General features: G+C 35.2%; 1 protein-coding gene across 8 annotated transcripts in view; it reads left to right on the top strand.

Moving 5' to 3' along the window:
• Positions 1-13,168, top strand: part of MTMR2 (myotubularin related protein 2) — a 113,320-nt gene that overhangs the window by 78,684 nt on the left and 21,468 nt on the right. For 7 of the 8 annotated variants that reach the window (XM_004427421.3, XM_087433616.1, XM_014785235.2 and 4 more), the window contains 4 exons: positions 6-107; positions 1,423-1,506; positions 6,837-6,986; positions 7,759-7,947. In XM_004427421.3, coding sequence (XP_004427478.1) covers positions 6-107; positions 1,423-1,506; positions 6,837-6,986; positions 7,759-7,947 — 525 coding nt within the window. The remainder of the gene's footprint in view (positions 1-5; positions 108-1,422; positions 1,507-6,836; positions 6,987-7,758; positions 7,948-13,168) is intronic. The other variant, XM_087433612.1, reaches the window with a different exon arrangement.

The following is a 13,168-nucleotide window of genomic DNA, read 5'->3' as shown; positions in this document are numbered from 1 at the left end:
TCTAGGATATTCGGAATTTACGGTTTGCTCATAAACCTGAGGGGCGAACAAGAAGATCCATATTTGAAAATCTAATGAAATATGCGTTTCCTGTTTCTAATAACCTGGTAAGATGTTTCTTTTCTTTGAAAAGTATGTGTTATAATTATTGGTGTAGCGTAAAGAAACTTGTCTAGGCTATCTAGAATCTCTACGTTTATGATCCTGCTTAGCCATTTAACCAGATGTATAATTTAGGTTTAATCTAATTTTTTGGACCAGTTTTTTTAGATATAAAATGAGGAAGCTGGACTAGCTGATTTCCGAGGTTTATTCCTGCATGCTGACATTCTATAATTATATGATCTTTCTATCCAGGATGTTTTCATGATAAAAAGCTGTATGTGGTCTTCATTAGGATTTGAAATCTTCTTTTTAATTGGGAGCTGAGAGTTAAGTCTTGCAATTTTAGGAGGGAAGGTTGGGAATTGGGCAGATACTTGACTGAGTTCCTACTGTGTACTATTAACAGTGTCAGGCTCCCTCATTTATATTATATAATCTAAGTTCTACAGTACCCCTATGATAGTAAATATTTATCCCTATTTTAGAGTTGAAACCAGGAGCAGGTAAGCAGTTAAATTAAGGGCATAGCTATTAGGGAGTAAAATTTGGAATCAATACTGGTCTTCTGACTCTAGTTTGAGTGTTTTTCATCATAGTTGATCCTGCCATTCTGTCTACATAAATGATAAATTAAATTTTCTTTTTTGGTATGCAAGATTGCTTGGCAAAAAATAAAAATTTTATTCAGTATGTTTTAGAAAATGTAGCATACACTTCAAAGCTGCTTAATTGCTGATCTCTGTGATGTCAAACTAATTGATTATACCAGATGTGTTTTTGTTATGTAATGCCTTTCATTATTTAGAAGTAAACCTAAAACAGCTACGAAAGATATCTGAAGGAAATATAGTAAATATGTTAGCATTTGATAAATCTTGGTGGAGGGCCTCTGTGCTTTTCTATATGTTTGAAAAATAGGAAAAAAAAATAAGTTTTCAAAATTATAAACAAATGCTAGAACAACAATATAAAAAAAAGACACCAATACAAAATATCCTTGCAGATAAGTAAGTAAAAACTTTGTGTATGATAAGGATACATTTCTGATTCATTACCTCTTTAAAGATTTTATTTATTTTTTTCCCCCCAAAGCCCCAGTGGATAGTTGTGTGTCGTAGCTGCACATCCTTCTAGTTGCTGTATGTGGGACTCGGCCTCAGGATGAACGGAGAAGTGGTGCCTCGATGCGCACCCGGGATCCGAACCCGGGCCACCAGCATCGCAGTGCGCGCACTTAACCACCAAGCCACAGGGCCGGCCCTCATTACCTCTTTAGATGTCTTTTTTTAGCTATTAATTCTGTTTACTTTTTTGTAGCCTCTTTTTGCTTTTGAATACAAAGAAGTATTCCCTGAAAATGGGTGGAAGCTATATGATTCTCTTTTAGAGTATAGAAGGCAGGTATGTACTTTTTTTTCTTTCAATTTTAATGTTCTGTATTCTTTTCATTACAACGAAAACTTCATGGGTAGAAGTAAACAGCTTTATACAGTCGTGTGGTTTATGTTGTTGTTTTTTTTTAATGAAGGCTATTCCTGATTTTTTGGCTGCCTTTCAGTTTCTTTAAACTGCTTTTCAGACTGTGCCAGTGATCTTTCATGAATCTTTAAGAGTTTACAAATAAATCAGTTTATTTTTAAGATGTTTAATAATTTTTAAAATAAAAATAAAATGGTATGTATATTTACATTTTAATGCTCTTGTATGCCATTCAACATTATTCACTCAGATTTTTCTCTTTTGGGTATCCTATATTTTAATTCTGAAAAAATTTCCTAATAGTTCTACTGCTTATAACTTAGCTCCACATAAAATTTTGAAAGTTTTACGTCTTCATAGAGGACACACTTCTACATAAAATGTTAACAAATCAAATCTGATAGTATACAAAAGAGATAATAAATCATGACCAAGGTTGATTGGTTTAATATTAGAAAACCTATTAATGTGATTCACCACAATAAAAGATTAAAGCAGAATTCAGTCTTGAAATCTGTGTTATAATGAATGATTCTCCCTATTCTTCCTCAATACACCACTCCCAAAGAGTCCTTATACTGCAATACTTAAACTCTACCTAAAATAGTCTTTATTTTTAACTTTCCACATTGGTTCACCATGCTTTCTTGAAAATTAAAGTTCAGACACATTGTTTCTTTCTTTGTAATCATTGGATTTGATATCCAAATTCTTCTAGAATTCTGATATGAAAATCATTAAGCTATGATTTTTGTATTTAGATTTCATACATTGAATTTTAGTTATAAAGCTTCTAATTTACTTAGGTTTGTTTCACAAAGGTAGGAAGAGTCAAAAACCACTACTAGAGAACTAATGCTATCCAAATGGTTTGAAACTGAGTTTGTTAATGCTCAGTCACATGTAGCAAGTGAAATTTCAAATTCCTCATTCAGTTATAAAACCTTCAGTTGGCAAAATGTGAAGCAGAATGCAAAATAAATGGATCATCTGGAAACCAAGAGTCTACAAGTAACATTGCAAGATTTTTGCTAATCTGAAAATCCAGTGTGAGAATTACGTGGGAAAGCAACCAGAAAATCTGACAAAAGTCTTTAGAATTGTAAAAATGAGGAATATTCTTTGGGAAACTAGGCAAAAATTGCTGTCTGTTCTAGTAGCATTCAACATAGAACTTTGGAAAGAAGATGAGATAACTGTGTCCAGAGAAAAGAAATAATTATTAAAAAGAAAAAATAAAGAGTAAATAACTGCCCATACAGAAAGAGAATTATGAGATTAGGAAATGTGGCTGTCACAATAGAGCACTGAACTCTATATTAAGTGATATAGATGCTTTGGTCTTTGACTTACTAGATGAATTTATTGGCTTTTTTCTGCAAAGTTAGACAGTTTGCTCTGAGTCAACTAAGCTAAAGTCTAGTGGAGAGGACACTGTATTTTTTGTAGTTAAAAGACTCAGATTTTTTTTTAAGTATCTTTTAAGTTTATTATGGAAGAAAATGAAGATAATCTCTTAATATAAACCTTAACACTAAAGATAAAGCATCAGAGTATTCCACCTTTTCCTTTAAATTAAAAAAAAAATTGAAAGTGGTAATACTTGCACTCTGTATAAAATTCAAAAGGTACAAAAGGTAGGTTTCCTTTCCAGGCCAACTTTGTCCCCTAGCCATCCCAGTAACTCTCTCTTTATTTTTTTTAAGCAGATGGTGGCATACTTTGCTCACTGTTCTGTTCCTTTCTTTTTCATTTAATATATTTTAGAGATTATACCATCTCAGAACATACAAACCTCATTTTTTCTTTAAAATTGAGATATAATTCACATAACATAAAATTTACCACTTTAAAGTGTACAGTCCACTGGTTTTTAACATATTCACAAGGTTGTACAGCTGTCACCACAATCTAATTCCAGAGCATTTAGAAAACTTAGTTTTGAATCCTAGCTCCAGCTCTTACTTAGCTCTGACACTTAGCTATGTGCTTTGAATGAGACATTTATGTCACATGGCCTTTACTTTTCACTTGTTGATAGGAATGGCTTTAAGGATTGTTTGAAGGATTCGAAATATACAAGAAGGCACTTTATAAACTATAGAAATCTATCCAAATTATTATTATTATATTTGTTACATTGTAAAGCTCTGAAAACAGAAATCATGACTGATTAGCTTTACTGTGTGCTGCCACTAAAACACAAAAGGAAAGCCACATTAATTCTATAGACCTACACGTTATAGTGCTAAAAGAAATTAGATTATGTATTTTTAAAAATGGGCAAAACTATTAATAACCATTTAAGTTTGTTATATAGGAGAGTGTTTCTTTAATTTACTCTTGACACATGTAGTGATTATATAGGGGACCCTGAAATTTGTGGATAAGATTAAGAAAAATCAGCAAGTTTGCTAAAACAGTAAACATCAGGCTTTTTACTGATTAGTAATCAGTACTCAATCCTAAGATAGATGTATTGCTTAACAAATTTGGAAAACACTCGAGTACAGTCAAGGAGAACAGAATTTATCCTCAGAACTGGAATGTAAGTAACTAAGGAAAGCTATAATCCAGTTAGTTTGGTTGTAACTTGACTCTGACAAATGGATACATTAACTGAAGGGCAGTGATTTGCAGGGAGAGTGGAAAAATGTAGGCCAAAGATCTACAATTGTTAGTATGTCTTTAGCACTGTCTACAGAGAGAGCGTATACTGACTAGCCAAGTCCGGTTTTCTGCTTGAAAGGCAATTCCTTTAGTGGAGTTAGGTGTGTCACTTTATCTAAGAATGAGGAGAACAATAGCCATTAAGACAATGTAAGTCAGTGGTTCTACCCCTAATCTGCCACTTCCCTGAAGAACGTGACATCATCCCAGTGGTAATAGTGGTTCTCCCTGGTATTGATTTTTCAAGGTTGTGGGAAGGGGATGAGAGAGATGGGAGTACGTACCTGGGTTGGGGGTGGTACATTAGGATCTCAGGAGATGTATGCTTTTCAGGTGATCTGACCCTCTTAGCTCTGACTCCATGATATCTAAGAAGACTTCAAAAACTAATTTTGCTTTGTATGGAAGCTTCCTTGTGTTACATTGATTTATTCACTCATATATTCATTCATTCATCAAATTTATGTAGCACCTACTGTATACTAGTGGCTAAATCTACAAAACAGAAGGACACTCCTGACTCCCAAAGAGCATATGTTTCATGGAGGATTCAAAGAAGTAAACTAATAGTTAAGATATACAGTGATGAAAACTGTGATTGATAGAGCAAGTGCTCCAGTGAGAGAATATGAAGCCCTCTCGGAGCTGAAAATATTTGGTATAGGCTAGAGTAGAGTGTAGAGTGGCAAGGGATAAGTTTAGGGAAAGCAGGAGTGTGAAGGCTTTGCTGTCATAAAGGATTTCATACTTTATGTGAAAAGGAATAGGTGGCCATTGATAGTTTTTAGGCCGAGGAATGACATGATAACTTTTGCATCTTAAAAGGTTATTGTGGAAGCAAGGTGGAAAATGGATTGCAGAGGGACTGGAGAGAAGTGATAATGACCTGAATTAGGGAAGTGGCAGTGAGGACTGAGAGAAGTGAGCGAACTATTCTTCTGGTACTTTTGGAAGAAAAATCATAGAAATTAGTCATTGATTGGATGTAGGGCGTAAGGCAAAGGGACAATTAAGGACAGTATCCAAGTTTCTTGCTTGAGTACCCCCTGTGTAAACTTACCAATTCACTGTACTTTTTTTATTATAGCATATAAATATATATCTTTTTAAATCTCTAATTAAACCTTTCTTTTATTTCTGGAAATAAGTAAGGATCTTGCCTGAACAGTTGTCTAGTATATATAAAGTTGAGGCGAGCAAGAGAGGAGAGATGTAGATCATAGGAAGCAAGTTGAGATCAGCCTAATTACATGGGGTACATAGGATGTGAAGCACTAATGAAGAAACAGACGGTGGCTAGGGATAGATGGAAACCATTGATAGTATCTACCACATGATTACTAGGAGGGAATTTTCTCTTCTTTCTTAATTTTAATATTCTCCTGGGTGTTTGGAAATAGCTTGATAAATACTGGTTTAAAGGAGAGTACATTCTGCCCTTTGATTTCAGATTTTTATAACAATTTTGTGAACCCCGATAGTAAATTTTTCTTGAGGAGCAATGTACTTTTATGTACAAAGGATAGATTTGGAATGTACATGGAATTCTTTACTACTTCATTTGGTCAAGTTACAGTCTGTGCTACAATTTCTTCATTTATAAAATGAAGTTAACAAAACCTGAATACAATAATGTATGTGTGTATGTGTATAAAGAGGGTGCTGGCATAATGCCTGCACATGGTAGGTGCTCAATAAATGTATTTTTTACTTTAATTTGGTTTCTTTCAACTCTGTCTTTTTCTGTTAGATATGAATTGCCAGGGGTCATAAAATTTAAAAAAATATATGTTTTCTTAGTTTCAACCATTTAACATAATGGCTTTATTTTCTATAGAGTGGAGGATGGAAAATTTAAGTGTCTTGTTAGGTAATCCTATATGTGAAGTAGTATACTAGTTATAAACATAGCAAATATGAAAGGACCAAATGAGAGCTTAATAATCGATGTGTTTTTAAAAAGTTGTTTTAAGTATTTCTCTTGCCTCTTGTCTTTTTGGCTTTGCCTTCTGTTACTCCCTTGCTTTTCTGACATGTCTTAGATTAGATTAAATCTAACATGATTTAGATTAGAATCTAATCATCCCATTAGATTCCATTAGTACTCTAACGTAGACATGAAATATTCACTGTAGGTATATAAGTGATAAACAGGTATACAGGATTCTGATGGACACTTGGTGCCTGCCCTCTAAATTTCTTTGTATATATGATTGGCAGCAAAATCAATCATCCAATCAAACTGAATGAGACTGTTCTTTTTTTAAAATAGGGAACATTTGCGGTCTTACGGTTTCCTTGCTTCCTTTCCTGTTGGAAATGCTTAGCATAGACTGACCACTCGATCAATATTTGTGACTTAATCTATTAACATAAAATCAAGTACCAAAATGAACACAGATCCCTATATTAGAATGTCTCATCCTAAAAGCCTGGTCACCGCAGGCAGACAATAACTGTTCCAACAACTATTCCAACAACTTATTGGAGATAAGAGAGGTTAAATATGGTAGCTTCTATTATGATGTCTTTTAATATGTTAGTTAGGTAGTAATTTGTCTCATGTTTTATTTCACATGTAGGGAATTCCAAATGAGAGCTGGAGAATAACAAAGATAAATGAGCGATATGAGCTTTGTGATACGTACCCTGCCCTCTTGGTTGTGCCAGCAAACATTCCTGATGAAGAATTAAAGAGAGTGGCATCCTTCAGATCCAGGGGCCGTATCCCAGTAAGTATGAAGCTTTGATGAGACTTTGCAAATGCTTTTGTACTCTACATAACGCTGAGATTAATGAATGGGAGAGTGGATGCAGGATAAAAATAGCTACAGCAGCAGGTCTTTTAGAGATGTTAGAGAATGAGTTATGTAGTAAAATTAAAACTTTTGGAGAGAACACGTAGATTAAAGAGGTTTCTGGAGAGTCTGACGTGGCTGTTAGAGAACTGCACAGAATTGCATGATTCTTAATTTGAAAACAAAGTTGGCTCTGTATATTATTCACTATTTCTTTATCTTATTATACATTCTTTAGTGGTGGTGATAAATGTTCTTTTCCTTTAAATCCTAGAAGGAAGAAAACTTTACAAATTTATGATAAATTACTGTGTTCTAGAAAGATCAGCTCAAATAATTTTAGGTACAAAATTTTGTAGATTCTGAAGACCTTATAGTTGGGCAGTTTTTCCGATACAGTAATAAAACTTTAAAAGTAGGGTTTATGTAGCCCTCTTTTAATGTATTTTTTTTCTAGAGACAACAGTTTCCAATAGTCAGTGACTTTCATAAATCAATATCTGATTAAAGAATTAGACCAAGTTTTCCACATGCCAGAGCTGGCTTGAAAGAAAGGTGATGGTTTTTTATAGCAGCCTTGTATATCCTTTCATGGCTAGGATTTGGATCCATTTAGAAGGCAGAGTTTTATAGAGTAATGTTTTTGAGAAGAATTATAAACAGAGAAGTATATAAAGGGCATGTTGCCATTTTTTCCCCCATTAAGGTTTTATCATGGATTCATCCTGAAAGTCAAGCCACAATCACTCGATGTAGCCAGCCCATGGTAGGAGTGAGTGGGAAGCGAAGCAAAGAAGATGAAAAATACGTTCAGTCTATCATGGACTCCAATGCCCAGTCTCATAAAATCTTTATATTCGATGCCCGGCCAAGCGTTAATGCTGTTGCCAATAAGGTGAGATTGTCTTTTAGTAATTAAGGTTACAATCACAATTTCATGAATCAGCTGAGTTTGGCGGGAGCCAGAGTGTAGTAGAAAGAGTTCAGGCTTTCCAATGATAAAGATATAGATTCTAATCCTGGCTTTCCTACTTGATGGTGTGACTTTGAGTTAGTTATTTAATCTTTTTAGACTTTATTAATTTGCTTATTTGTAAAATGAGAACAGTGATAGCTGACAGGGTTGTTTTAGGGGCAAAAATCATCTAATAAAAAATAGTGCAGAACCCTGTGCTAGTTTACATAATAAATAGGTGGTCAGCAATTATTAGTTTCTTTCTCCTTTCTCCAAACTTGACAACTACCTGAGCTTATGATTGACTAAAGTCTGCACAGCACAACTGTAGGAATTGTGAAGCAGTGTTCTCAGTGACTGGTGGTCTCCTCTTCTGACGACTTGCAGTTAGCTGGAGCAGTAGTGCTGATTTCTGCTATAGAATAAATATTTGCATTATGGAAATAGAAGTTCTGGTCCATTTGACAAAATCTATTATAGGAGGAAAGAGAAGAGATACAACTTAGCTTTAAAAAGCTACGTTTTTTTTTACCCTCAATAAGCAATGTCTGTGTATTAGAGAAGAATTAGCTAATGCAGATAAGCAAAAAGAAGAAAATGTTTTAAAACACCCCCAACCCTGTAACTAACAGAGAAACCTGGTGGTCTGGTGGTGAAGATTCGCTGCTCTCACCGGTGGCTTGAGTTCATTTCTCGGTCAGGGAACCACATCACCTGTCTGTCGGTTGTCATACTGTGGTGGCTGTGTGTTGCAGAGATGCTGAAAGGTATGCCACTGGTATTTCAAATACCGGCAGGGTCACCTGTGGCAGACAGGTTTCAGCGGAGCTTCCAAGACAGACAGACTAGGAAGAAGGACCTGGCCACCCACTTCCGAAAAAATTGGCCATGAAGACCCTATGAATAGCAGGGAGCATTGTCTGTTACAGCACTGGATGGTGAGAGGTTAGTGCAGAAAGACCGGGCATGGTTCTGCTCTGCTGTACACGGGGTCACTAGGAGTCTGAATCGACTTTAAGGCACTAACCACAAAAGAGAAACATCATTAAACCGTGGTTATACTACCAGACCTATGTGCATATGCATGCACATCTGTATTTGAAAAAGAAAGGAATAATTGTAACTTCCCTTTTTTTAAATTGACACTGGATCTTTCTATGCCAATACACATTCGTCTTTAACATTATTTATTTTTTTTTTGTGAGGAAGATAGGCCCTGAGCTAACATCTGCCAATCTTCCTCTTTTTGCTGAAGAAGACTGGCCCTGGGCTAACATCCATGCCCATCTTCCTCCACTTTATATGGGATACTGCCACAGCATGGCTTGCCAAGCGGTGTGTCGATGCGCACCTGGGATCAGAACTGGTGAACCCCAGGCTGCCGCGATGGAGCGCGGGCACTTAACCGCTGCGCCACTGGCCGGCCCCTCTAACATTATTTTAGTATAATAACTAAATAACACCAACTGTTGTTGGATATTTCTGGGTTTTTTGCTGTTATAAACAATACTGGTATGATTATCCTTTTAATTAAATTGTGGAGCATGTACCTAATTATTTCCATCCTGTTTAGTGTTTTGAGGGCATTGTGAGTTCCAGGCATTCTCTATTAAACTGTTAAGTATTCCTCCTTAAAGGAGAAATGAGATAATGTGTATGTGAAGCCTGTGGCTCAGGGTCTGGCATATATTTTTCCAGTAATTACTTGTCCCCTCCCTAAACTTTACACCATTAACTAGCAGAAATGAGACTTAGGATATTTTCTAGGATGAGAGAAGAAGGAGGGAGGAATATAAGGCAGAAAAGACGATAGGGCAAAATGTTATATTCCTCATCTTACTATTTGTTTAAATCATTTCCACACATCTTTCACAATGGAAATCCCCTCTTTTCTTTTGAAGACTCTGATATATTTTATTTATTGAGACATTTTTCTGATTACAAAATATGTAACAGACAATATTAAAAACTAGAAAGGCATATAAAAAGTAAAGAAAAGAAATAAAAATCACCCATAATCGCTAATACTTTGATATATTTTCCTCCCAACTGTTTTTTCTATGCAGTTATTCATTGGTTATTTAGTTTTGTTGTTTTTCCTCTTAACATTATAAATTATTTTTTTATGAAATAGTCTTGAAAAATCCTTTAATAGTACTCATATAGCTATATCATTATTCATTTAATTATTCATCTAATACTGGGCATTTAGGTATTTATTTAGTATTTTAAATATAGGTGAAATAAATCTCTTTTGTTGGCATCTTTATTTCCTTAAAATAGTTTCCTAGACATACAAGTAGAATATCAAAATTTAAAATATGCATATTTTAAAAAGTTTTGTTACATATTGCCAGTATTCTTCAGAAAGGTTTACCAGCCTTATGTGTTTTTTCCGCCAGTTTTATTGAAATGTAATTGACATAGAACATTGCATAAATTTAAGGTGTACAGTGTAATGATTTCCTATATGTATACATTGTGAAATGATCACCACAAGTTTAGTTAACATCCATCACCACACATGGTTACAGTTTTTTCTCTTATGATAAGAACTTTTAAGTTCTACTCTCTTAGCAACTTTCAAATATACAATACAGTATTGTTAACTATAGTCATTATGCTGTACATTATACCCACGTGACTTATTTATCTTTTCACTGGAAGTCTGTACCTTTTGATCACCTTCACCCAATTCCCCCACCTACCTCCCCCTCCTTTTTTTTGGTGAGGAAGATTAGCGCTGAGCTAACATTCATTACCAATCCTCCTCTTTTTGCTGAGGAAGACTGGCCCTGGGCTAACATCCGTGTCCATCTTCCTCTACTTTATATGGGACGCCGCCATAGCATGGCTTGATAAGCGGTGCATCGGTCCACGCCCAGGATCCGAACACGCGAACACCCGGCCGCCGAAGTGGAGCGCACACTTAACCACTCTGTCACCTGACCGGCCCCCTACTTTTCTTTTTTGATTTGCAAAAGTATACATCCTTATTGCAACAGATATTATTACCTGCATAATTAAGAATATTTTTTATAGCTTAATGTGAATATGACAGACGCTCTTGCAACCATGACCCATGTCAAGAATTAAAACTTTTCCAGCCAGTAAATCTTCCCTGTGTGTTTGATTCCCTTCCCTCATTCAAATTCACCTTCTGCCTCCACTAAAAGTATCCACTATCCTTACTTTTATAGTAATCGTCTTCTTGCATTTCTTTTTACTTCTATTACTGAAGTGTACATGCTTAGGCTCTATAGTTTAGACTTGCCTTTTTTTTTTTTTTTAAATTTTTTGTTTATTGCAGTAACATTGGTTTATAACATTGTATAAATTTCAGGTGTATATCATTGTACTTCTATTTCTGCATAGATTACATCATGTTCACCACCCAAATACTAATTACAACCCATCACCACACACATGTGCCAAATTATCCCTTTTGCCCTCCTCCCTCCCCCCTTCCCCTCTGGTAACCACCAATCCAATCTCTGTCTCTATGTGTTTGTTTATTGTTGTTATTATCTACTACTTAATGAAGGAAATCATACAGTATTTGACCTTCTCCCTCTGACTTATTTCACTTTGCATAATACTCTCAATGTCCATCCATGTTGTCACAAATGGCTGGATTTCATCGTTTCTTATGGCTGAGTAGTATTCCATTGTGTATATATACCACATCTTCTTTATCCATTCGTCCCTTGATGGGCACTTAGGTTGCTTCCAAGTCTTGGCTATTGTGAATAACGCTGCAATGAACACAGGAGTGCATGTATCTTTACACATTGGTGTTTTCAAGTTCTTTGGATAAATACCCAGCAGTGGAATAGCTGGATCATATGGTAGTTCTATCCTTGATTTTTTGAGGAATCTCCATGCTGTTTTCCATAGTGGCTGCACCAGTTTGCACTCCCACCAGCAGTGTATGAGAGTTCCCTTCTCTCCACATCTTCTCCAACACATGTTGTTTCCTGTCTTGTTAATTATAGCCATTTTGATGGGCGTGAGGTGATATCTCATTGTAGTTTTGATTTGCATTTCCCTGATAGTTGATGATTTTGAACATCTTTTCATGTGTCTGTTGGCCATCTGTATATCTTCTTTGGAGAAATGTCTGTTCAGTTCTTTTGCCCATTTTTTAATTGGGTTGTTAGTTTTTTTGTTGTTGAGATGCATCAGTTCTTTATATTTTGGAGATTAACCCCTTATCAGATGTATGGTTTGCAAATATCTTCTCCCAGTTGTTAGGTTGTCTTTTCGTTTTGTTGATGGTTTCCTTTGCTGTGCAGAAGCTTTTTAGTTTGATGTAGTCCCATTTGTTTATTTTTTCTGTTGTTTCTCTTGCCTGGTCAGACATGGTGCTTGAAAATATGTTGCTAAGACCGATGTCAAAGAGCGTTCTGCCTATGTTTTCTTCTAGAAGTTTCATGGTTTCGGGTCTTACATTCAAGTCTTTAATCCATTTGGAGTTAATTTTTGTGTATGGTATAAGGTAAGGGTCTACTTTCATTTTTTTGCATATGGCTATCCAGTTTTCCCAACACCATTTGTTGAAGAGACTTTCTTTTCTCCATTGTATGTTCTTGACTCCTTTGTCAAAGATTAGCTGTCCATAGATGTGTGAGTTTATTTCTGGGCTTTCGATTCTATTCCATTGATCTGTGTGTCTGTTTTTGTGCCAATACCATGCTGTTTTGGTTACTATAACTTTGTAGTATATTTTGAAATCAGGGAGTGTGATACCTCCAGCTTTGTTATTTTTTCTCAGGATTCCTTTAGCTATTCGGGGTCTTTTGTTGTTCCATATAAATTTTAGGATTCTTTGTTCTATTTCTGTGAAAAATGTTATTGGAACTTTGATAGGGATTGCATTGAACCTATAGATTGCTTTAGGAAGTATGGACATCTTAACTATGTTAATTCTTCCAATCCAAGAGCACGGAATATCTTTCCATTTCTTTGTGTCTTCTTTAATTTCTTTCAGCACTGTTGTATAGTTTTCGGTGTACAGATCTTTCACCTCTTTGGTTAAGTTTATTCCTAGGTATTTTATTCTTTTTGTTGCAATTGTAAATGGGATTGTATTCTTAATTTCTCTTTCTGCTACTTCGTTGTTAGTGTATAGAAATGCAACTAATTTTTGTATGTTGATTTT

This window comes from Ceratotherium simum, chromosome 7 (assembly GCF_057802395.1).
Source record: "Ceratotherium simum simum isolate JZ-2026a chromosome 7, ASM5780239v1, whole genome shotgun sequence".
NCBI classification, from domain to species: Eukaryota; Metazoa; Chordata; class Mammalia; order Perissodactyla; family Rhinocerotidae; genus Ceratotherium; species Ceratotherium simum.
The sequence above is the reverse complement of the archived record's forward strand: the minus strand, read 5'-3'. Positions and strand labels throughout refer to the sequence as shown.